At 41.1% G+C, this 26,624-nt stretch overlaps 1 protein-coding gene and 1 pseudogene across 4 annotated transcripts in view; both read left to right on the forward strand.

Annotated features, from left to right (window-relative positions):
- LOC147035010 (uncharacterized) overlaps positions 1 to 25,507 on the forward strand; it is a 102,903-nt gene extending 77,396 nt beyond the window's left edge. For 2 of the 4 annotated variants that reach the window (XM_085892434.1, XM_085892419.1), the window contains 12 exons: positions 819 to 841; positions 952 to 1,041; positions 2,178 to 2,229; positions 9,198 to 9,231; positions 10,306 to 10,447; positions 12,467 to 12,500; positions 13,481 to 13,514; positions 16,960 to 17,029; positions 18,067 to 18,097; positions 18,191 to 18,247; positions 19,768 to 19,923; positions 24,624 to 25,507. In XM_085892434.1, the coding sequence (XP_085748560.1) occupies positions 819 to 841; positions 952 to 1,041; positions 2,178 to 2,229; positions 9,198 to 9,231; positions 10,306 to 10,447; positions 12,467 to 12,500; positions 13,481 to 13,514; positions 16,960 to 17,029; positions 18,067 to 18,097; positions 18,191 to 18,247; positions 19,768 to 19,923; positions 24,624 to 24,740 (840 nt within the window). In that variant the 3' untranslated portion in view covers positions 24,741 to 25,507. Of the gene's footprint in view, positions 1 to 818; positions 842 to 951; positions 1,042 to 2,177; positions 2,230 to 9,197; positions 9,232 to 10,305; positions 10,448 to 12,466; positions 12,501 to 13,480; positions 13,515 to 16,959; positions 17,030 to 18,066; positions 18,098 to 18,190; positions 18,248 to 19,767; positions 19,924 to 20,799; positions 20,863 to 24,623 lie in introns of all 4 variants that reach the window. The other 2 variants (XM_085892444.1, XM_085892424.1) reach the window with 2 other exon arrangements.
- On the forward strand, positions 2,300 to 8,316 carry LOC147035011 (uncharacterized; annotated as a pseudogene).
- Positions 25,508 to 26,624: the final 1,117 nt, after the last annotated feature.

Raw genomic sequence — 26,624 nt, forward strand, 5'->3', positions numbered from 1 at the left:
CGTACCAGAATGATGGCTGGAGGTGGTTGTGTTTGAAATTTAGCAGCTTGGGAGCTTAATGTACCTCTAGGTCAACTGGTGGCCACAGAGTAGAGAAAACAGCCACAGGGCCCCTACCTTTATTGTCTCCCCATCAAGATGTTGCCATCAGGACCCGGCGGATGCTGGCAAATTACGTGCCACACTGGTGCATAGCAACAGACCCGGCCGATCGAAAGCACCGATGTTGACCCAAACAGTTCCATTGCCACCGAACAGCACCCGAATAGCCTCCCTCTCACCTGGCTCTCGTCCAACCTGACTCGAGCAACACAGGATGAAACAAACTTATCCTAGCTCGGCTAAAATGACTCAGCCCAATTGCCTTACTGGGTTACACAAGATAATTTCACCCGACAACACATGCCTTTAATACAGTGTTCAAAATGTCCAAAAAAATCCAAGAAGCATAGACTGTGCCAAGACAGATTAATGACAGAACTCACCCCTCAGCCCCTGATCTCCCACCACAAACCTGTAAATGTAATATTATACAGAAGAGCTCTAGAATATGAAAAGGGAGCGTGTGGGGCATACGACTTATGGCAGGATGAGGTTGTTTACTTTACATACATAACATGTAAACAACCACTAAAGTATTTTTCGATGACAACAAGTTCCTGAATGCGGATCATATTGATCAAAGGACTGTAACACCAAATTTTGCTATTTTCAGCTTTGTATCAATAGTTCAATTTTGTCACAAATATCGATATCTAATTGAATGTATATCATGACAATCAGTGCCATGAAATGATATGTTTTCTCAACTTTTGCAGGATCAACCAGAAGGAAAACAGAGGTTTGTGCTTGCTTTTAGTTTTGACACGTTTAAACTTCCCGCCATTAAAACTATTCAGGATGACTTGAACAAAGTTTCATTGCACAATATTGTAATTTATTTTTCCCTAGACCAGTTTTCCCAAAACCAAATGTTCACTCAAGGCATTTCTTACCACCGGCTGGAAAACCACAAGATATTCCACCACCAGTAATTGCAAGGTAACAACTATCTTAAACAAAACACATGTCATTCATGCTGGAAAGATGAAGTTAAACACATTTCAAGAATCACTTTTATCTTAATATTGCACTCATTAAATTGTGTTCAAGTGACTCCGAAGCTTCGACTCTGAGGCTATATATGGTGTTAGACAGGTATAGGCGAGAGGTGTTACTAAAAACAGTCATATTATATAACCGACAATGTTAAATGTTCATTCATTTCAACAACACCAAGTAGAAATTTTAACAGTATGGTGGATGTAATACATACATTATACAGTACTGTCATATCAGAGACCTGATTGAAAATTGTAGAAAGAAAGCTATATTCCTTTTAAAAGTTATGTTTACAGGGCATTGTGAAGTGAAATTAGGCAGAAAAACTTAAAGTTGTATCAAGAAAAATGGAGCTTGGAAAAGTAAACACTGATAGCATAACTTCAAAAACAGGCGTAAACAGGGTATTCATTCAAAATGTTCGGCAAACAAGATACAAGCACATGTAATTAGTAAGTCGATTTATTAATATTTTGAGTATATCTACAAGTATGATAGGATGATGCAGAAGTAGTGCACTTGCCTTGTTTTCCCAACAAGCGAACGCATCACAAAGTCCGCTGTCCCTCGGATGGACACGTTAACGGGTGTCCCATCTGCTCGGATTAGTTAGTGGATACTAAAGACCCCACAATGCATTTTTGCCCAGAGTATGCGAGTAATGACCAGCACGCTGAATAAATTACAAATCCCTGCCAACTTCAGTCAAATGTCAGGCCTGGTCAGCAGGTTTGAAAAAAAAAAAATCTTGGCTCAAAAAACGTTCCCTGGCTGACCACACAAAAATATGGAAATAAATGTGACCGTTAAAGATGTAGTAGATTTGAAATTTGTATGCATAGTAAATACTTTTCACTAAACTTTTTTTTTTCTTTGGCATGTCTGAGACAATTGTGAGTGTTTTGTTCATATAACTCTTTGAACACCCCCACATATTTAACATTTAAACTATTAAAGTCAAAATATCTCATAAACAGTGAGACATGCAATTTAACCAAAGTTTCTGTATTCTGACGTTTTAGTAAATATTGAAATTAGCTTTAACCAAGCTTGTTTGTCATATATGATGTTTTCAGGTCACCCTCTTCTTTACAACAAAGGTCAACAACCTCACATAGCACCAAAAAGGCAAGTTCATCACACAGAACCTACCATTCGCTTGTTTTATTCCACTTGTCATCACTATCACATTGCAAGAACAAAATTGAATCCCAAAAAACTAGCCTTTCATGAAATACCGAAAACTTTCGTAAGTTATAAAAAAAAATCTGATGAGCTTTAAGGGCAAAGTGTAAAAATTACCAAATTACCAAAAAATCATACACTGCCCCTTGCTACCTTGCTACGATTATCATCGTTAGTAGTAGAAAGATGCTGATTTTTGGCACATCGATGAATTTGCCACTGTTAGAGAATTTCCAAACTGTCAAAGTGATTTGATTTTTGAGTTGCCACCAATCTGCGAACACATCCAAGATATTGGAAAATTCCATTCACTCACTGCCAACGATGGAAGTTTTTAGCTTACTGCCAACAACCCGATTATAATGCTTCGCACCCAGCCAGATTGGTTCTGAACAACTGGGATTTCCATTGAACACCAACTTGTGAGAAAAACTTCAAACAAAAAATTATCCACAAATTCCCCAGCTATTTCTAAAAGCTCAAACTCCCATCCCTCACATGCAACATTTTACATTAACTCTATACCTTAAAACAAACAGTACATGGTAAGATGTTCTAAAACTAACAGTGAATACATACGGCATTGCCACTCCCAAATTTGACGATACAAATATAACTCTTGGGAACACAACTTCCTGTTGCTCTGGCGTATTGCTTACTTACATCATGATTCAAAAGGATTATCAGATTTGTTTTTCTTTTCGAGGCAAGCTTTTACCAGCTTATCTGTTGTAATCATACCCATTATCTCACTCATGGGGTACACCAAATCCTGTGGTGAGACAGTTCCCATGAAACAACTTTCCTTCTCTTCTTGGAAGGTAAATCTGACCAAAAGCAAAATGTTGATCATTTGACAAAGCCGACAACAAGTGCGTGTCCACTCTCTGGACAGCCAGAAAATAACCTCCAGCCAAACTCAAGACTGAACTTTCAAACTCGTGTCCTTCCTCAAAAACTTGCTGGTGCCTTGTTAAGTCCGTCTCTGGTATATGCCCCCCTTCCATCTGCTCCCTCACTTCAAATGGCACCACAACCAACCCTGCTCGTGAGAAGGCCAAATGCCTCAATTCTTTGCTTGCTTTGAAACATTGTGTCCACAACTCTCCCTCTCTATATACCTGGTGTTGGCTTAATGGTTCGGGTGGTGGACTTTGGGTCCTAGGGTCCTGAGTTCAAATCCTGCTGAGCTGTTGAATTAATACCGGGTGGGGTTAACTCGACCTGTCATCCTTCCAACGTCGGCAAAATGAGTGCCAGCATGCTGGTATCCTGTGTCGGAGTGGCGACAGGATTGTGCCCAACAGCCAAGGAGACTGTTTAAGCAGCACCAACGCTCTGCACAGAGTATGGTCCCAATCTCTCTCTCTCCCTCTCTGTCTGTACCTATCCTACCCATTCACACCTAACTGCTCCTGGACTCTGTTTCTTTCTCACCTGAGAAGGGGGAGAAGATTCTCCAGCTGGCCCAGATGGCATCAGCTCACGAGTCCTAAAAACCTGCTCTGTTGCTCTTGCACATCGTCTTTCTGCTCTTTTCACCATATAATTTGCCAAAGACCATCTTCCATCTCATTGTAAATTAGCTAACATTGCCACATTATATCAGATCCTCTTAACTATGGACCTATTAGCTTACTTCCAATCATCAGTAAGGTCGAGGAATCAATTATCGCAGTTGACATCAAATCCTTCCTTTTTTCCATATGGCCTGATCTGAGACCATCAGTTCAGATTCAGACATGCTACTTCTGCTCTCCCAACAATGGATGCAAGCCCTCAATCTCATATATGACATCAGGCCTGTCTCTCTGGACATATCTTGAGCATTTGATAAAGTCTAGGCTCTAGCACCTCAGCTTGCTCTCCAAATTCTCTGCATATGGCATCCAAGCCGACTTCCTCTCTTGATTTACTGACCTCTTCCACTCTCATAGCCAATGTGTGGCTCCTAATGGGATCCTATCATCTCCTCTACCTGTCAAGGCTTGAGTGCCCCAATGCAGTGTCTTGGGACCAGTCCTGTTCCCATCTTCATCAACGATCTTTCTGTTTCTCTAGAAAATCATCTTTATCTCTTTGTTGATGACTCCACCCTCTGCCATAAAATCTCTCATCCTTCAGAGAGATCGGTAGCAGTCTCTTCCCTTTCTACAGAACCACGAGCTTGTCTTTCAATCGAGACATACACTGTCTGTACGAAAAGATCGTCTGGTGAACCCTTCCACCTACTTCCTTTACCCTCTTGAAAAAGTTCAGTCACTCAAACTGTTGGGATCACCTGCAGCCATAATCTTTCTTGGGTAAAACTCATATCTAAGTTGGCCTCCAAAGCCAGCTGTCAACTGGACATCGTATGTCATGCAAAGTCTTTCCTTGGCACATCTGAACTTTTATATACTTGCAAAGCCTTCATCTACAGCTGAATAGTGTACTGCCCTCCCCTTTGTACTGGCACCCCTGCCTCACACCTTGTTTAGCTTTACGCCGTAGAAACTAAGGTCCTTAAAATCACTGGTATATCCTGCAATGAAGCTGTGTCTCTGGGCCTGGTGCTTTCAGATCTCAGACAGGTCAGTGGCTTCTTTGTCTTCTTTGTCCTCCCAGAGGCTCTTAGGATGTACTGGAGTTTGTGGGATGAGTTGTCAATTGAAAATGGTGTAATTTTTCAAGGTGAGCGAGTCCTTGCACCAGAGAGTGTGCGACGCAACATTCTGCAGCAACTCCACTCAAGTCATTTTGGACACGAGAAAACCAAACTGCTGGCTAAGGACACTGCAGACTGCACTGGGACAACATTAAGAAGGGCATTGATCAGCTTGTGGATTGCTGTCCTACCTGCCAGCGACACCGGAAATCTCAGGTGCACAAACCACGACTGCAACACAACATTCCACTTCGACCATGGAGTCAAGTCGACTTTAACCTGTTCTATTTTGATGCAGCTCAGTAGCTTCTCATCACAGATTGTTGTTCAAAATTTCCCATTGTTCGCAAACTGCCCAAGTCTGCCTCCAGCCACACGATTATTGTGACCCTGGGACAAATTTTCTCTGAGTTCGGAATTCCTGATACATTGTGAAGCGATAACATTCCTCATTTTTCCAGTGTGGAATTGTATTTTTTCGCTGGGAAATGGAATTTTGATCACATAACGTCAGACCCAAAATCAAATGGATCCATTGAGCATCATGTCGAGACGGTGGAATCTATTCTCCACAAATCAAAAAGTGCAGGAAATGAAATGACTTTCATCTGGTACTGCTAGCTGAGCATTCCACACCGGTAAGATCCAACTTGGTGAGTCCTGCTCAACTATGAATGAGGAGAAAAGTGAAATCACTATAACCAACCAAATTAGCCAACACACATGACAATGACAACCTCGTAGACAAGGAGCCGGAGAGGCATCGCCACTCACAAAAACTCCACCACGATCGTCATGCTCGGGCAGATGAAACGTCATGCCTCTTCCCTGGACGAGTTTGCATCCAGAACTACAACAGCCATTATTGGGAGCCGGCCACAGTCCTCTCCACATGTGAAGAGCACGCTATCTTTATTTTTCTTGCATCACCAAATGGTCAAATACTCCGCCGCAAACAAATTCACATTCAGAAGTTTCCCAGGATGTGTTGCGGTATCCCATCAACTTACGATCAGCCCAAAAAGAGAATTCTGAACCCACCATGAAGAGGAATGGTGAACGGTCTGCAGGGTCCAGCATTGAACATGTGAACCATGACTCTGATATCACTCACATTACCAGAGCAGAGATAGTTCATCAACCTCCCCAGTAGTCTGCCAGTTGTAGTCACATGTTGCCTCCTTCGTCGAGCCCGACAATGGGTCCATTCCAGGTCTGGACGAGCTGTGAAGATGTCATGTCGTCTTGATCGATAAACATTTTGGTTGTCTGATGTAAACAGCTTCAATCTGATGCTGTAATACATGTTCTTACATTAGTTTGCTGTTTCGACTTCGTGTTCATTGACCTCTCTCATTTAAATCAAAGTCTGTCGTTTTCTTTACTTTTCATCTTGTGGAAAAGGGAGATGTAAAGGTATTACATTAGTTTGTTGTTTTTACTTTGTGATTGTTGGACCGGAAGTGCTGGGCGTATGGTTTGGTAAAAAGGGAGCGTGCCGGGGCATGGTGAATTATGGGTTCGAGGGCTTCGCCTTGCTTGGTGCGCAATGATTCTGTTACTGTACAGCAATAAACCCGATCGTTGTCTTTGAACATTCCCTCTCTATCATTGTTGGTTTACACCTTGGGGTTTCCTTTTAGTGTACATATGTTGTTCATGGTGCCGAACCCAGCTCGTTCTCCAATGAATGCAACCCAAGGTTTGCGCTTCACGAGTATCAAGGATCGTACAGGTCGGCTCCCAATCAAATGGATCTTCGTCAGTTGGGGTCTATGACTTCTGGGTGACGTCACAGTTCCCACAGAACAGGGTAACGTTTTTGAAACTTGCATTTCAAATAAACAGATACAAAGTCAAAGGAGGAAGTTCACCATTACACACAACGTCCAACTCCGATTCCCGCATTGAGTTGTTTTTCCGCACAGCATCCCTGTCCTGCCAGTTCAGCTCCCGCACGTTCACCTTGTCTGCCGGGGGCTGTCGAACGATCACTTCCTATCACATCATTCTCATTCAATGTCCTTGCAGGGTCCACCAGGGCTCTCCAATGCTCGACTCATGTCACGTCATTCTCTCTCGTACGCTTGCCCATTCAGGATGATTGAAGAGCTCAAAGGAATTCTTTCTTGACACACAATCTTAATGAGTTTTAATCCACCCGATTATAATCGGCTCCACACGTTCACAACCACGTCTGGACATGAACACTTCATTCACTTATCCGAGTTAAATTGAGCATGGGGACGATCGATACACATCGCGGATTTATATAGTAACGCAGAATGATCCCATGCCTTCCAGCAAATGCGATGCTCATCTATACTGGAACCATCGTCTCAGAACAATCTGTCATTTTCACCAATCTCACCAGGCAGTTTACAGTGCAATACTGCCATCCACAGTCAAGATTAGCTTATTACATCAAGCTGTTTATATGACAATTCACCGATTCGTGCTACAACAAATTGAAAACATGAAACCGTCTATTTTAATCCTTCATTTATAAGCATTTACCAATGCTTATCCACAAATACCACAAGCCATTCTTATTGGTCATAACATCTAGCTTTTAACAGACAGTCATTAACATCAGAACTTTACACCATGTCCTTTCTGTTCTTGCAGTCTCTGCCCTTTCCATGCTCTGTCTCTGTCTCCTCTCCATCCCCCCAGGTTTCTGCAGGGCACACGTGGTCCACCATCAACCCCCTTCTTTTTGATGTTACTTTTCTGCTTCTTCCCACCTTTACTCTTCCACTTCTGGATTAAGAGTTTGCAGCTGCATCCAGATCGTTTAGCTCCTGTGTTTTCCTCGCCCTCCTCTCATTCTTCGCCATATCCTTTATTCCTTAAAGTCTCGCTCAAATTTGTCCCTTTACCTTGCTGTTTGGGTGTCTCGCTCTTCTTTCCACTGTTCCATTCATTCTGTTACGTCCTAGTCCGTTCTATGTTCTGGCTCTTCCACGAACCTCGATTCTCAGTCCCCCCCCCTAAAATTGGAATGCAGGTTTTGGTTAATTTGTAAATGATCGACGATTACATAAATGCAGTATGTTCTCCTTTCGGCTGCTCCCGTTAGGGGTCGCCAGAGCGGATCATCCATTATGATCCGCATACTGATTGGGCACAGGTTTTACGCCAGATGCCCTTCCTGACGCAACTCTGGTCACCTCTTACGACACAGGGATAAGGATTGGGTTTTGCCATGATTCCAGGCTGCCCTACACCCTCTCATAGCACGGCCTAGCGCAGAGCACCCGTCCTCAAGCGATCCTCCGACCCAAGCCTCCGAGTAGCCGGATTACAGGCGCACGCCACTACGCCTGGTATTACATAAATGCAGTATCTGATGATAAATTTGTGTATTGGCAATTACGAATAACATACAAATGAGTTATTCAGCTTCTGGAATATCTGAGAAATCAACAACATTTGATTGCTGTCATTGTTTATGCAATAAAAAGTTAAAATCAGTCCCAAAACATGTTTATGGGAAAGGGTGAGGGTCATGGTTTTTCTCCATACCTGATAAATGTGTCTTATGAAGCAAACCACAGAAACTCACCCACTGCTGGGAAGAATGTCCGACAATGTCTGGAAACTACTGTATATATACAAGTAATGAAAAACCAGGCGTAATGGATGGATTAATTCCCCCAGAATTGGTGTATTTTACGATGACTTGTAAAACCACCTCGCACAGGGAGCATTGCTATGCCGTACACATTCACAAAGAGAATTCGTGCCCCCTCTACCCGCACCCATCTCCTCACCCTGAACCCTCAAAATTATGATTTTTTTTTTCTTTACCGACTGAAACCTTCCTATGCACACACCTCGAGTACAACCAGCAATTTTCAACTCATTCCATCAAGCGGTTCAGGAGTGCATACAACAAGTCAAACAAACACAAACACACTTTTCAAATTACCATATGATCCATTTCTTCGTGTTTGCAGGAAAACTTTTTGAAAACGACTGTGTGCACCGGGATTCCCATTACATATTCTTTTGCAAGGCAGAGTTGGAGATTTTTTGACAATTACCAGGATTAATCCCAATGTAGTATCAGCGATTTCAAAAATGGCAGTTTTGGTGGCATCATGCATCCAATGGCAACTCCAAAACAGATTCCCCAGAGGGAAAATTAAAATGAACACCACTCTCAGTGATACATCCAACAAATGTATAATCTAGCAGACCCAACATGGAGTGATATAATACTGTACTGTACAACTCAATATCTTGTATTCTTTTACAGTTTTTGGAAGACGCAACAGATTCTCCCAAACTTTGTAAGTCATTTGTCTTGCACACAGAGCTATGTGAATAAGCTAAAGGAAAAACAACTCAGTTTGTAGGATGTCCAGTGCTATCTTGTTGTTGTTGTTGTTCTGTATGCATCGTTGCTGCTAGTTGCATCATTTCTGGAAGCGTGGCTGGGCCGCTGATGCAGTGCCCCTGTTATCATCCATCCATCCATCCATCCATCCATCCATCGGGACCATACTCTGTGCAGAGCGTTGGTGCTGCCTCAACAGTCTCCTTGGCTATTGGACACAATCCTGGACGGGTCGGCACTCCGACACAAGATGCCAGCAAGCTGGCACTCATTTTGCCGACCTCGGAAGGATGGCAGGCTGAGTTAGCCCACCTGGTGTTGACCACCTGGTGGTCAAAGTGGCTGGCTTAAAATCTCAGGGTCCCGAGTATGAGCCCCTGTTATACTCATTAAAATAACATCAGGTGGGTTGACTGAGCTTGTCATCCTTTTGGAGATTGGCAAAATGAGTACCAGCTTACTGGGAAGAATAAGGCATTTGGATATCTTGTGTCGGAGTGACGACCCGTCCAGGATTGTGCGCCCCAACCAAGGAAAAACTGCTTCGGCAGCCCTATGCATCTGAAGGTGTGAATGGAGTGGTTCTTCTGTCTACTTGGATATGTCTTGACACCACGTTCGCCAGTTGCCGTTTCAGCATGTGGTTGTTGTCTCACCAACAAATTCATTATTCCAGGTTGTTTGCATGTCATATTTGAACAGCCATCTTCAGCTACAACGAGCAACCATGGTGCCAACAAACTTGCACGATAAAGACAGGAACCATCAGGACGTAATCAATACTTTGAGAAACCTATCTCATGGTTCCGTTGACAACATATGAATGATAAAGTACAATTCAACCTGGAGACAAATACTGTATCTCCAAGCCAAAGTTTTTTTTTCTATGGCAAATAGTTTGCTCAGATCTGTCAACTCTAAAAGTATTTTCCGATAGAATGTTTAAAGCAATATAAACTTGAGACGTCAGTATTTTCAATGTCTCAAGTAAATGAAACCTTCTTTCTGCCACGCGCTCCGTTTGCAGCGACCTTTAACCAAGATCAAATTGGAGGTCATAACAGCAGTACCCTTCCAAAAGCAGAGAGGCCACGGGCATCTCTACCACTTCTGCCAACCGGTGCAAATGTCTCCATTCAATCACAGTTGCAGTCTGCAACGCTACCCCGGTACGACGGACCTTTGTATACGTGACCATTATTTTACGGCATTCACCTCTTGCCAATTCAAATAGATCGATTCTGGAGACAAATTGCATTTGCAAATATTAGATATTGGTGAGAATTAATTATATGTTTGTTCGTTTATTAAATTTTTTTATTATTTGTTTTTCGATACAAGGTCAAGGCTCGAAGAAGAGCAAGAACATTGAACGGATCAGGAAGTAACAGAACAAAAGAAAGAGTAGAGAGGGGAGAGGGAAACACCAACATCAGAGTTCAAAGACAAAATAAAGGGAGACTTGGTCAAATAAGGGATGTGGGAGGAAAGATTGGTAGGAGAGGATGGATACAGAAGCAAACTCTCAGGAAGGAATCTGGTGGTGCACTATTATTATTTTTTTATAAGAGTGAGTTAATGGGAGAGCAAGATGATGGAGGGCAGTAATTCACAGTGGGGCGACAGTTGCACACAAAGAAAAGTGAATAATCAAACAGGAAAAGTGGAAAGAGATGAGGGGATGGAATGAAACACGATGACCTGCAAGTAAGAATGTTAGGTTAGGAGAGGTTAATGAGAATAATAATGAGTGTGGGTGAGGATTGGGGGGGGGGTGATATGAGATGGCAGTGCACCAACAGCTTCAATCTGGAGGGAAGGGTAGGAAAGAATAGGTTTGGGAAGGTGGTAATAGACAGAAGAAGTGATGACCAAAGGAGATGAGCTAGGCAGTCAGCCTGGATTTTGGAAGTTTAACCAGGGGTAGGTTACTGGAAGAACACATGCATGCTGCAGTTGCTGGGAAAGGTCGGGGGTCAGAGAGCAGTGGGAGTACCATTGGAGAAGATGCTGTTTAAAAAAAATACACAGAGAGACCACTGACCTGCCTGCAATGTGAAAGCAACAGATGTTGTGCTTCAGCCTCCTCTTGTTTGAGACTGATGGCCTGTATCGATTGCTGAGAGAGGATCAGCAACATGTCCAGTGTTGAGTGACCAAACTGATGGTCAGATATCAAGTTGTTTGAAAACAGGAAAGACTTTACATCAGCAGTAATGATGGATTTTGGACTCCATGACTGCTTGTAATATTGGAAATAAGCTCACTGGTCTGTATTTGATAAGATTTATTTTTGCACTGTTCTAATCGACAGGAGTCATGTTTGCTGGCTTCCAGGTAAATGGGAGGTTGCTAAAAAAAAAAAAGAAGTACCGATTGAATATGGCAGAAAAAGGAAAAACAAGAATTGCAGAGTAAGATTTGAGAACATGAGCACTGATTCCATCTGGTCCATTGCTTAAGCAGGACCAAGGCTCCATGTAACTTTCTCTACCTTCTCAAGTGAGGAGGACACAAATTTCAGTCGACAGAGGGTATGAGGGCATCAAATGGGGATGGTGATATGTGTTGGCGACATGAGATTTGGAGGCACACAGAGATTTTAGACCTTCTACCTTATCTTGGGAAGCGTTGCAGTCATGCCATTTGAGGAAAAGGAGGGGATGGAGGATGATGTGGGGGGTCATACACTAGAGATGGACTTGACAAGTCACCTCCATGAATTGCAGGAAAGGGACTGTTTGGAGAGTTCAGAGTTGAGATTTGCAATATTGAGTTTTCGTGCATGCCTCAGGATGGACGCACATTTGTTGTGGGCCTTAGATAATTAACCAAAGTTGCCCTCAGTCAGGTTAGCTTTCCATCTTTTGAAAGCAAGATGCTTGACTGATGGGTAAGTGGTTTGCTTTCTCAAAATGGAAACAATTTTAACAATCACCCTTAGTGTTTTTTATTTCCTTCCATGCCAGGCCACAAAATGAATGATTTGCCCTTGTCCCTCCTCCAAAACGTGTTCTGACATTTTAAAATTCTGAACTCTGCTTCTCTTTACAATGACTACATATGGTTCAATCATATCTTGTTCTTTGACCGATCATACAAAGATTACTACATTCTTCAGATTTGTATTTCAGCAAATTTGTTGTAAAGTCTGTTATTTCTATTCCTTTCTCCCCACTTGTCATTAGCAGATCACAGTTTGCCACTTCTGATAAATGTCAGGTAAGCACTTAACTATTTTGTTGAGGATATCAGTACAAAAATTGTTTTATTGGCCAAACTAAGAGCAAGACCAATTCACTGCATTGCAGTGAAATTCATGCTAATAAAGGTAATAAAGATGTATGACCATCTTCAAGCAATATTGTGCTTCATACAAGTACAATTGCATTCCTAAAAGTATTGAGATGGTAAATCCCGGTTAACGAAACTCCACCCGTCCAAGGCATTCCATAGCTCCGCCCCTGAAGTCGTTCATCGCTTCGCCCCTTGGGAGGCGACAAACACTACTCCCCTTGTTCTCGTGCCAAGTCTCCCGGCACCTCCAGTAGTGGTAGACATAGAGGTATTACACACAATTTCCTTACCATAATCTCTAACTCGTTATTACCACGCACCGCCCCCTATATGGCACACATTCAAACAAGACAATGGTTAAGCTAATGTTTCCCTACTTATACATCGAGATAGCTAACTACTCGTACATGGACATGGACCATGCTACTCTACACATTCCTATCTGCCCTATGGTTATGTCTAAACGTCCCCAAACACAAGAGCAGATTAGGAAATGTGGTAAAATGGGGATATTTATGGAAAATGAGAAAATGGGGGTAAAATATGGTCAATATGATTAAAAATGGTGAAAAATGTGGTAAAACTAGTGAAAAATGGGTGAGCCAGAAAAACACACACAAAAAAAGCCAGAACCAACATATTCCCCTGCTGACATGACACAATGAATGGGTAGGGAGAGGTAGTGGTGTTTTGTGATAAACCTTCTTGGTACATGTCGAAAAGATAAAAACAAAAACTTCTTATTGGATAAAATATGATATTTTAAAACTTCCTTATTTATGTTAGTCTTTGCTTGTACATTTTAAGTTGTCTGTGATATTCTGTCAATTACATCTCTCTACAATTGTTTTGATTGATTGCTTATGGGGAAATAAATATTTACATTCCTTGTAAAAAATTTGCAGAATTTTGAAGAATCAAGGCCACATGGAGAAAACGGTACGTACCATACATTAACTTCATACATCCAACCATTCATTATTTGTAAATTATCACATTGCACAATGATAAAATAATTCATTTTTCATCTAAAAAGGTTTGCAAATAGGAGTTAACAAATTATTGTATTAATCCATCACTCAGTGCGTCAAAATCAAATAACTGGAAGTTATTTTCCTTTCGATTCCCACTCTAAAATTCTGATAATATTATTGTGCTGAAAATATAAAATGCTGCCAATATTTTCAATTTATTCTATACAATGCTGACTGGGAGTTTTATGGTTTATATGAAGTCCATTCAAAAACAATTGTTTTTAAAATTAGGCTTCCAATTTTTCATTATTGCTACTAATATTCTGTTGTCACAGTCTTTCAGTCGAAACACCAAAGACTGCTACACCAACAAACTTAAAATGTCAGGATTGTTATAACTCATGAGATCTAGTGTATTGCCTCCAACAAAGATGAATGATCCACAGACTTGGTGGCCATCTTAGATTTATGATTCTTTTCAAAAAGTTTCAAAGATCATCTTCTCCAGAACTGCTAAGCCTCTCAATCTGAACTTTCACAAACATAATCAACGGACCAGAGCACTTCAAGTTGGCAAAGAAGTATCTATAAAATACTAGATGGTATTCATAGAATACATACCCTGAACAGTCTTGAAGCAAGACTTTATGTGAGCCAACTTTTGTTTTTTTTCAGGTTTCTTTTCTTTGATCCAATATGGCTGCCAGACCACATGACCGATGACATTACCTTTGTCAAACCATCTTTCCAATGTGTAGTTGATCAATTAGTTAAATTTTATATTGATCGGTGAAGCGGTTTCTCCGACGAAGATTTTCAAAGATTTTCCCATATATCAAATATGGCATCAAATATTCTCAACATCAAACGTGACACATGACGGTCATTTTTATGAAAATCCGGTTCAAATTTCAAGTCAATCAGATCAAAATTGAAGATTTCAGAAATTTCCTCTATGTTGACCTTTTGACTTATGCTGACCTCAAAAAGAATTACTGGTTGAATTCAGCGAGGTGATCTGAAAATTCTCTTAAAATTTCAAGGCAATCGGATGAAAATTGACAATTTTAGAAATTTGGTCAATGTTGACCTTTTTGGCCAATGTTGATCTCAAAAATAGTTTGTGGTTGAATTAAGTTTAGTTGCCTGATATGCAAATCCTATTCATATTTCAAGTTAATCAGATGACCATTCATCAACCCACCAATTTTGAGGCCAGAAATCTGGCCTCAAAAAAAAAAAAAAATATATATATATATATATATATATATATATATATATATATATATATATATATATATATATATATTTGTTTCCCTTTTGGCTTATGATGACCTCAAAAATAATTGGTGGGTGAATTCAATGACCAAATGGGCAAATCTTGTCCAAATTTCAAGGCAATCAGATTAAAATTGAAGATTTCAGAAATTCAGTCAATGTTGACCTTTTTGGCCAATGTTGACCTTTTTGGCCGATGTTGACCAAAAAAATAGTTGGTGGTTGAATTTAGTTTAGTGGCCCGATATGCAAATCCTGTTCAAATTTAGTTAATCGGATGAACATTGAGGATTTCAGAAATCTGGCCTATGTTTACCTCAAAAATAATTGGTGGTGGAATTCAATTCGGTGATGTGAAAATGCTGTTCAAATTTCAAGTCAATCAGATGGAAATTGACAATTTTGGCCGATCTTGACCTCAAAAATAGTTTGTGGTTGAATTAAGTCTAGTGGCCTGATATGCAAATCCTGTTCATATTTCAAGTTAATCGGATGAACATTGAGGATTTCAAAAATTCGGCCTATGTTTGTTTCCCTTTTGGCTTATGATGACCTCAAAAACCAGAGTTGGTGTCAAAGCCACCCAATGCTCGCCTGTTTATACATTTATCGTTTTTAAAAGACAAGTCTGATCCAGTCTGATCAGAAGTCTGCAGTGAAGTCTGATCCAAATAATTTTAAAGCAATATATGTATTTGTATATTGTAATCAGTAAACTAGTACACATTAAATGAATGGCAAGGCAAGCGTCTCGTATAAACAGGTGAGCATTGGGTGGCTTTGACACCATCTTAGGTTGAAATTTAAATTTTTTTTTTTAATCATTTGTTAATTTCAACTTCACTACACCAATAGTATACCCCAAAGGAACCTCCATGCCAAATATCAGCATCCAAGTACACATATGAAACGAATGGCAAGCTTCTAAAAAATAACTTGCACCAAAAACTTTAACGTTGATGTGCTACAAAAAAGTAAAATTCAAAACAGGTCAAAAATTTAAAACATTTAAAATTATTTTTTAATTTCAACTTCACTACACGAATAATATACCCCAAAGGAACCTCCATGCCAAATATCAGCATCCTAGTACACATATTAAATGAATGGCAAGCTTCAAAATAATTTGCACCAGAAACTTTAACATTTTCACGCTGATGCTCACGCCGGGGGTATCACTATAGCTCTCTGTTCTTCGAACAGGCAAGCTAATAATTGGCTTATGATGACCTCAAAAATAGTTGGTGGTTGAATTTAGTGGTGATATGAAAATGCTGTTCAAATTTCAAGTTAATTAGATGAAAATGGACAGTTTTGGAAAATTGGCCTGTCGACCTTTGGGCCTATGTTGACCTCAAAAGTAGTTGGTGGTTGAATTCAGTGACTTGACTTGCAAATCTTCTTCAAATTTCTATTCAATTGGATGAACGTTGAGGATTTTAGAAAATTGGTCCATGTTGACAACAAAGGAATGACTGCTATTTCACACGGTCATGGAATATGTGGTAAAGCTTCAATTTCCTCTGCTGAACAGTTTTCGATGTACGCTCTGAACAAAATGCAATCACGTACCAAGTACGACATACATACAGTACGTACGCTCCCGATCGCTTAACCCTGCCTTTTGCTTTGGGAGCGCAGGGCAAAAATGTCATAAACTGGCCAATCAAAACTGCCCGTCGTTTGACATGCGGAATTTGATGAATTTTGCTGGAGAAAACTGGTGTTAATATTTAATATCAGGATTATTATTTGGACACGAATGACCACATCTCATGAATCATTCTTTAGCAACTGAAACACTAATGCTGACTTCAACAAGTCAAAAAACAGCTTTGTGATTTATAGTTTTGCCAGCTTCAAAAATGCCAAATGTGAAGGTCATGTTTCCTTCTTTAAACTCTTGATGATACTGCTTGGAAGCCTTGATAGATTTTAGCAACTATAGTTGTTATTATTAATTATTATTATTATTATTATTGCCAGGAGACACGGTCATGTTGGACCAATGTTCGCTCAACAGTGGCCATTCTTTTGGGCCAATGTTTATTATATTTGATCATCGGTTAAATGTTGATCCTTACTCTTATTTAAGTGATCAGTATCATCAGCCAATCGCATTTTCTTTGCAGCAATGTTCCGTAGGACCTCGGGAGATCACATTCATGGTGGTGCGTCGCTCCCTTTAATGCTTGAGCGCAGGTGAGGTGCACATCGTTTCCTGTTACCTTAGATTACATGTTCACCTGGTACCCTCTTTACAAGGTGTATCATTTCTGGGTTCACAATACCCATTGGTCTCTTTTCTGAAAGATACCACGCGTGGGATATATATATATAACTTCTACAAGCATGTGCGATGATACCCGATAAAATAACTCCCAGCATCATTTTTTCAGTAAGCCGTGGGGTAGGTCATCTCTTTCATTGGGAAAGTGGTGCACATGAAGATTAATGGCTGACGTTTACCACCAAAGACACTTTTCAAATACACAACAGCAATATTGTGGCTACATCAGTTATCTTAAAGGTTGGCATGAATCAGAGCTGATATGACTGCATTTTATTTTTTAGCAAAAGTCTAAATATACATCTGAGATGTCCGATAGAGTACATTGTCCCACTCGCTGTTTTATTGTGCAGCTAAGTACCCTTGCACCGACCATGCGGCCTGAGCCCACTACACCTGGTGCATGCAGGTGGAAAACCCAACTCTGCAGGGTTTTATTCTTCCTCCAACTCAGAGCGAATAATTTCCTCCCTCTGGCCCGACCCACACTCTCAGATTACAGATTAAGTACATCCAGAAATAATCAACAGAAGGTGTTCAGAGGGCATTAAATTTTTCATGATTGTTATTAACCGAGCACGAAAGCACATATTTCAAATGACTTGGGCACCACGACAAGCTGCTGCCATTCCTCAGACATGTTATCAACACACATTGAACATGTCATGCCCAGCTCGCAGAGCTGTGCGTGTCTATTTGCGTGTGTGTGTGTGTGTGCACTTGTGTGCGCCTGTGGTTGTACATGCAACCGTGTGCGTGCTTCTGTGAGTGCGTTCAAAATATCACATCGCACAAGTGATCGAAATCGGCATGCGAGTCAAAACATTTCACCAGCTGCTTTAAATGTTGTTGTTTAACAGTATAATGTTCCTATAATTTACATGGTCATTATTTAAGAACAATAAAGCACATTACCGATGATGATGATGTTGTTTTTTTTTCCTCGCAGTGTTTCGAAGCCATCAATAACACCAAGATTAGTGAGTGTCTCGAGCAGCAACATTTTAAATTTGATGCCACATTACAGGATGAATGGTTGGTACGTCTAAAATACTACTTCCCCTTCATTGCAGAAAATCAACAAATGTGACAGAACTGCGGCAGAGACAGCAGTGAGGGCTCATAAGATGGTAATTACGAATTGTTTTCCCAAATATAATTTGAAACAAACTCCTCTTTTTTTGATAAAGTTGAAACGGAGCCTTTCCGTCGTTACGAGCCAAAGTGAATTGCTTTTCGAAAAAGATCCACACACTACTGTCCACGATGCTGGGAATCTACCTCTCAACGTCCTAAAGTTTTCACCAAGTCGAGCGACATCCGTGGAGGAATAGTGTCCTGAATCAAGACAATTGTGCCTCAGCTCATTACAAAACCTGGGGTTGGCTTCACCGTGAAGGTGGCTGGCTTAAGATGAGAAGGTCTCGAGTTTGACCCTCCATTGTGCCAATAAATAACACCAGGTGGGTTGACTGAACCTGCCGTCCTTCCATGGTCAGCAGAATGAGTATCAGCTAACTGGAAACAGGAGTGCAACAGCCGTGCTTCCAGCAATGATGCAACCAGCAGCCACAGGCTGCATATGAAATGATGATGAGCTTGATGCACAAAAGCTGTCGCAACAATGAAGTGCTGTATTGAGGCAATAACACGTTGATTATGCTGGACCAGAAATGAGAAGAAAGAAAATTGAGAGATCTGAGACCGTCGTCCTTTCAACAATTATAATATAATGGGATTCGTAAGTCAATGAGCAAACCCTGGAGATAGACAGCAATATGGTTTGTAAGCAATGTATAAGCTACAAGATCAAGTTATCGATGGAAACGTTTGGGAACTTGAATCCAAAAAAAACCCTGTGAATTCCAAGCACAGGTGATTGCAGATGATTGATGATATGAAGGAAATGTTTGGAGAGCTGGCTGATGTAGTACGCACAAAAACACCGGGCTCATGAGAGTGCAGTTACGATTCAGTCCAGTGGAGAACCTTTAGCGATGGATATCGAACATTTTCATGAAATGTTTGGTGCGATAATATGCCAACTTGTGTGAATCTCAGGTTTGAGTCAGTTATTCCTGCATACACAGCACCGATATGTTGGTTGCATCATTCCTGGCTCAGGCAGCGATGCAACTTTGCAGCAGCACCTTACTACAATCGTCGGATTACAAAAGGAATTTATAATTTGGCTCGTATGTCAGAACACAATGATCTCTTGTACTAGGATAGTGCTTAAACGATGATGCTAAAGTACAACATGGAAGGGCACTCGGTAGAGCGCATTCCTCCACCACGTAATGCCTGATCCATGAGACCATATTGGATCCAATACATTGTTGAAATATCTTGCTATATATCGTTTTTGGCCCGATCTCTCAATGGTTTAAAAACGAAATCATTCTCGTGTCCAGATCTGGATTTTCAACAAAATCGAATCAATTTGTCCTTGTCACACACCCAACCCGCCCACCAAATTTCATCTGGATCCGTCCTAGCACTCTTTGAGATATCCTGTACTCTTTGAGATAGGGGGGGAGGGGTGAAAACATAACATCCTTCACCTTCGATGGCGGAGGTAATGCTTTAATTCAAGCTCGATAATTTTCCTGGACAAGAAGTGGATGCCTTGTATTAATTGTTCTTGTAGGATGGAGCCTACCTGATAAGAGAGAGCTCCAAACAACAGAGCCACCAGCCGTACACGCTGGTTGTGTACTACGAGGACAAGGTGTATAATGTACATATCCGCCACTTGGAATCCGAACGCAAGTATGCACTCGGCACCGAGAAGCCTGGCGAGGATGTGAGTAGCGTGAGCAAACATGCACAGCGACAAGTTTCTTAAGTTTAAATTTTTCTCGGACAGTACGTTGCACATCATACTGAGTAAAATTTTAACACACCTGAAACAAAATGCCTTTTCTTGTTTAATGCCACTTCTGATCAACAGAAATATATATATATATATATATATATATATATATATATATATATATATATATATATATATATATATATATATATATACAGTAAATACTGTACACACTGGACAGTGCATCATCAAATGCTCCATGTTATGTTGTAGACTATGTGTAATTATGATGAAAACATGACAAAACACTTATACTGGTATAACAACAAAAGCTCTCTGTTGTAAGCAGTAATGAGCATGGATTCATCGTAAAGATGTCAGACAATTGAAGCGCAAAAGGAAGTCAATGAACAAATGATTGGTTGATTGGATGGAAAAAAAATTGCATTGGCATTGGCTCCAAAAGGCTTCTAGAGCCCGGAGGCAGACTGATGCTGAGGTTGGCAGTGTAGCAGCTGGCACTCATGCATGTGGGTGGGTCTGTGTATTTTAGAAACTACAACCCAAGTGGGAAGCTCTTTTAGTGTGTGTGTGTGTGTGTGTGTGTGTGTGTGTGTGTGTGTGTGTGTGGTGTGTGTGTGTGTGTGTGTGTGTGTGTGTGTGTGTGTGTGTGTGTGTGTGTGTGCGTGTGTGTGTGTGTGTTATAAATATATATATATATATATGTATACATATACACACGAGAGCCAGTCATATCAATAAGTAACCTCTTAAAATATTTTTCACAAATTGTTTATTGCATGTACGAGTGCAACAAATGTGTATTTTTCAACATAATCTCCATTGCATTCAATGCATTTTTTCCAGTTCTTTACTAAAGGCCCTGTCACACCTTGATGTTTTCGCCAGCGTATGGCAAGGTATCAAAATGTATGTAAAACGCTGGCGTACGCTGAACTATTGATGTTTTTTTTCCAGTTTGGGACGTATTCATAACGAGTTGGACGTATGCATAACGTATTAGTAACGTACACAGAACGTTTCGATAACTTATAGATAACTTATGTCAATGAATGCTGAGCGTGTTGTCGGCGTTCACAACCGATGCCCAACGATAGTCTAACTTATGCATAGCGCACGGCAGCGTATCGCCGACGATCACGTGGCATAGGCTATTAATAGGCTGCAGCTCGATGATTCAAATCATAACCGCACTAGACATCGAAGTGTCAAGCCGCTGTCACACCTTGACGTTTTAGCCAGCGTATGCCGACGTATGAAAAATTTGCCGAATACGCTGGCACACGTCGAATACGTTATGGGTAAGTTTTGTATACGTTAAGAGCATGCTGAAGCACGCTGAAGTACGCTGGCATACGTCATAGTACGCCGAGTACGTCGACAAATTTTCAGCATGTTGAAAATTTTTCGACATATGCCAGCGTATGACACATGTTCCGCATACGCTGGCCATAAGTTGTAGGCACGTTACGCGATCGTTGACACACGTTACTTGGAAGGTACTCATCAGTCGAAACACGTCGAGGTAATGGTTAGCGTCAGTGTTCCAGACTCCATGGTTTTTTTTTTCTTTTTTTTTTTCTTCGGTATGACGGTGATGTTGACACTTCAATTTCTCGTGCGGTTATGATTTAAATCGTTGAGCGGCAGCCTATTAATTATATTATATTATAACAGCACTCGAAATCGAAGTGTCAACATCATCGTCATACCGAAGGGAAAAAAATAACCATGGAGTCCGGAACACTGACGCTAACCATTACCTTGACGCGTTTCGACTTATGAGTACCTTACAAGTAACGTGTGTCGACGTGTGTCAACGATCGCGTAACGTGCCTACAACTTATGGCCAGCGTATGCGGAACGTGTGTCATACGCTGGCATACGTCGAAAAATATCAAGCATGGAAAATTTGTCTAACAGCTCGGCATACTACGACGTATGCCAGTGTACTACAACGTATGCCAGTGTACTACGACGTATGCCAGTGTACTACAACGTATGCCAGCGTACTACGACGAATGACAGCGTACTACGACGTATGCCAGTGTACTACAACGTATGCCAGTGTACTACGACGTATGCCAGTGTACTACGATGTATGCCAGCGTACTACGACGTATGCCAGCGTAGTACCACGAATGACAGCGTACTACGACGAATGACAGCGTACTACGACGTATGCCAGCGTACTACGACGAATGACAGCGTACTACGACGTATGCCAGTGTACTATGACGTATGCCAGCGTGCTCTTAACGTATACAAACTTACCCATAACGTATTCGACGTGTGCCAGCGTTTTAGCAAAATTTTTCATTCGTCAGGCATACTCTGGTTAAATCGTGAAGGTGTGACAGGGCCTTAAGCAGTCATTTTCTGACCATGAAGCAACCCACATCTATAAATATATTTTTTTTCCCAGACGCACCTCCTGACTGTTGCGAATTATGCGGTTTTACCGTGTGAGACAATCCCTGACGATGCTCACCATAATAGCCAGGAGGTGCGATTGATATAAATGAGGGCCAGTCAATAAGTAACCTTAAAAGGCGATATAAATTCGAGAATGTAATGTGTGTACTTGTAGACGACATATGATATATCTATGGGTAAGAGTTATGTTTTGCCTGTTTTAGATCTGGCAACATTGAGTGTATGATGTCAGTAGAGCAGTTCCAAGATGGCAGCTTCCTGAGAAGCATGCACCAGGGAGGAGCAACGTTCCGTCATTCATTTCTTGGGAAGTGAGGGTATGAATCCCAGTGAAATCCATCGCAGAATGAAAATGCAATATAGTGACATATGTTTATCACTGCAGCAGGTGTACGACTGGGACAGGAAGTTTAAAAGTGGAGTGTCCAGTGTGGCAGACGCTGCTTGCACGGGCCGGCCTCACACGGCCGACACGCCAGAAATGGTTACAGGAGTTGAGCACATGCTAAGGGAAAACTGTCACATTACACTGGATGAAGTGGTCTCTGAATTGAACATTAGCCATGGTTCAGCACATCATATCATTCACAACATGTTGGGGTTCTGCAAATTGGTGGGTGCCCAGACAAATCACAACTGAACTGAAAGAATGGCAAGTGGACTCATGTGAAGAACTTCTGTGACATTACGAAACAGAAGGTGACGCTATCTTACAACACGTAGTGACTGGGGATGAAAGCTCGGTCCACAACTTTCAGCCAGAAACGAAGAGGGCAAGCAAAGAGTGGTGCCATTCAACTTCACCGAAGCCCAAAAAATTCTACACACAGCTGTCCACTGGAAAACTGATGATGTTACTCTTCTGGGATAGCCGAGGACCACTTGTGGAGCATTACATGCCCAGACGGACCACAGTCACCCGTGCATCATACTGTGACCTCCTTTAAAATCATCTGAAACCAGCAATTGGATCAAAACGTTGTGGACTACTCACTACCGGTGTTTTGCTGCAGCATGACAATGCTCGGCCTGTGCTACAGATGCAACAATCAAGGACATGCATTTTGAGTGTTTTCTTCATCCACCCTACTCGTCAGACCTCACCCCTTTGGATTACCACATCTTTGGGCCACTTAAAGAGGCGCTTGGTGGAACCACTTTCTGATCCGATGAAGAGGTCCAAGAGGCAGTTCTCGAATGCTTACACAAACAGCCAAAATATGTATTTTTTTTTCTGGAGGAATCAAGGCCGAAAGGCCCCGTCACACTGACGATTTAGCCAGCGTATGCTGACGTATGAAAAATTTGTCTAAAACACTGGCACACGTTGAATATGTATGGGTAAGTTTTGTATACATTAAGAGCACGCTGGCATATGTTGTAGTACGCCGAGCTTTTAGACAAATTTTCCATGCTTGATATTTTTCGACATAAGCCAGCGTATGACACACGTTCCGCATACGCTGGCCATAAGTTGTAGACACGTTACACGATCGTTGACACATGTCGACACACGTTACTTGTAAGGTACTCATAAGTCGAAACACGTCGAGGTAATGTTTAGCGTCAGTGTTCCAGACTCCTTGTTTTTTTTTGTTTTTGTTTTTTCTTCGGTATGACGGTGATGTCATATGTATGAAGTTGTTATGAAGTTGACACTTATGAAGTATGAAGTTGACACTTCGATTTCTAGTGCGGTTATAATATAATATAATTAATAGGCTGCCGCTCAACGATTTAAATCATAAATTAAATCAAAAACCAGATTGTTGCTATTTTGAAGTAGGCCATTACCATTCTCCCAGTGAAGAAGATCATGATCATGAACTGAGCGTCTCATACCATTGGAGCCTTCTTCCACATCACCAAACACAAACCTCGCCTCTCGGTGTATAACTGACTTCTATGAAAAGTCTGAGAAGTAGAGACAATTTGATCTTTGCCCCAGTGGACAAGGGCAGGACAGTAGTAGTAGTAGTAGTAGTAGTAGTAACGGACAAAGAGACCTTTGCTGATAAAATCAAATCAGTTGTATGACAGTAAAATGTATCAAAAATTGCCTAATGATCCCAAACCAAAACATGTGACTTGTCCTAATTTACAAGAAGCTTCATTCTCATGAATACATCAAACAATGGGACTAATTAAATTAACAGAATTTACCATAATCGTAATATGTTCATTGCTTTTGCAGCATCGAGACAGGCTTTTTGTCTTTGTCTTTCATTGCACAGAAGTTTGACAGCGTGGAGTTCATGGTGGAGCATTATCGCAAGTTTCCACTGCTGTTGGTTGGTGGACAGTACGGCATAAAGAAAAGCACGCTTTTGAAATGCCAGGCCTATGTGTGAACGTGCAGAAGCCACTCATGAATCATGCGCAAAGTACACGAGCAGAAAATGGCGCACGCTGAAGCCCGATGAAACGTCTTACGGACTGGTGGATGTTATATCGTACTACATGTCAACGAAGAGAGAAGCTTGCTCCATGGTGCATTCAGACTGAGCGGTCCTTCTCTATCTTCGGTAATACTGTAGGATGGATAGGGAGTAAAATGTTTACCACATTCAAAGCATATAAATAGCATGTTGTTTGCCTCTTTAATGTCGCTAACAAATTTCAAATATAATTACCCTGTTGTAAGTTAGTAAACAGAATATGCATCCTTGTGACAAGTAGGACAAACATGTTCTGTCCGTCTCTTGACTCAGCCTTAATCTGAGCCCCGTCACATTGAATGATGACATAAATACTTTAACAGCCATTTTTGCACGTTTGGAGCATTGCAGGCTGGGATGTCACAGCACAATAGATACAAAATACAGTATCAGCTTTAAATTCTAGTGGAGAAGTTTATGCTTTGAATGATGTGCTTGCTTGAGGAAAATGATAATTGATTGCCGTACCCCCCCCCCACCCCAATCACTCGCTGCTGAGTAAGTTGTACAATACTGTCTCCTTTTGTTCATGTCCCTGTCTGCAGGTCACTGTCACTGTATGATAATATATAATCGGCTGTAAGATGCAATAAAAGTGATTGTCAATTCAAGGTTTGGAAATGGTTGCGTAGAGCACATCATTAACAAGTTTAACAATAAATAAACATGTGATGACGTTATGAGCATGCATTGGTATTTCTTTGTTTACAGCATTCAGCTGAGATATTTAAAGAGCAACTACATATATATATATATATATATATATATATATATATATATATATATATATATACATACATATATACATATATATATATATATATATATATATATATATATATTGACCCTCTGTAATATAATAGCTGAAAAAAGTTGTTAAAACACTTAAATGTGGGCTTAAAGCATTTGGAAACATTTTGAAATTGAAAAGCATACCTTTAAATTTTCTCCCCAACGCACACACAGGCCGAGTCAAGAAGGGGATGACACTTCCTTCGTAGAATCTCGTAAGCTACGGAGGCTCGTGAAGTGAGAATTGCTTTGCTCACATCCATTCCTTCATGCGTAGCACCAAGCCGCATGTTGCATCATAACTGGTTCGCAGCTGTTCTGGTGACGTCGTGCACCTGATAGGTGTGTGGGGCACCCAGCAGGGCAATACTTGGGATTTGTTGAGGGTGCCAGCGATATCTCACCTACTCTTTACGAAAGTCACTGTGGGATCTTCACTGACCACCAACGACCAGTGCTGCGAGACAAATCCTTCTGTCTAACGTCCATCCGATGGATGGTGCGCACAATGAACCTTCGCCTTGCGTGCGAAACACCAAGACGACTTTGGCTGGATCAAGATTCAAACCAAAGCTCGACCTCTCGAAACCGAGTGCGCATACCTACCTCTAAGCTATCCTGTCAGCTCATTGTTTTGGCGTCCTGCAGAGGGTGACTTTCAACCAGAATCGTTGGATTTAAATGGCACATTTGAGACGGTGAAGGTCGATTCTTCCATAAAAATCAAACACGGCTCAATATCTGGCAAACTATTGAGCTTCAATTGGAATACCGAGATTGATGTGATGAATGAAATCAAATATTAATACTTTTATCAGCTTTTCTTTTAAAATTCGGAAGCCCATGGGCCCACTTTTTGTTGCATTGTTTGTCGCTCAATTTTTTAATTTCTTTTTGAAATCCTAAGGATGTGTTGACGTCGCTTGTCTCGAGTCAATCACAGTGATGCTAGCTTTGGAAAACCAATCAGGAGGGTCTTACGACTTATCACCAAACCACGTGAAG

This window comes from Eptatretus burgeri, chromosome 1 (genome assembly GCF_056783735.1).
Source record: "Eptatretus burgeri isolate ZD-2024b chromosome 1, Ebu_testis_v1, whole genome shotgun sequence".
In the NCBI taxonomy this organism is placed as follows: domain Eukaryota; kingdom Metazoa; phylum Chordata; class Myxini; order Myxiniformes; family Myxinidae; genus Eptatretus; species Eptatretus burgeri.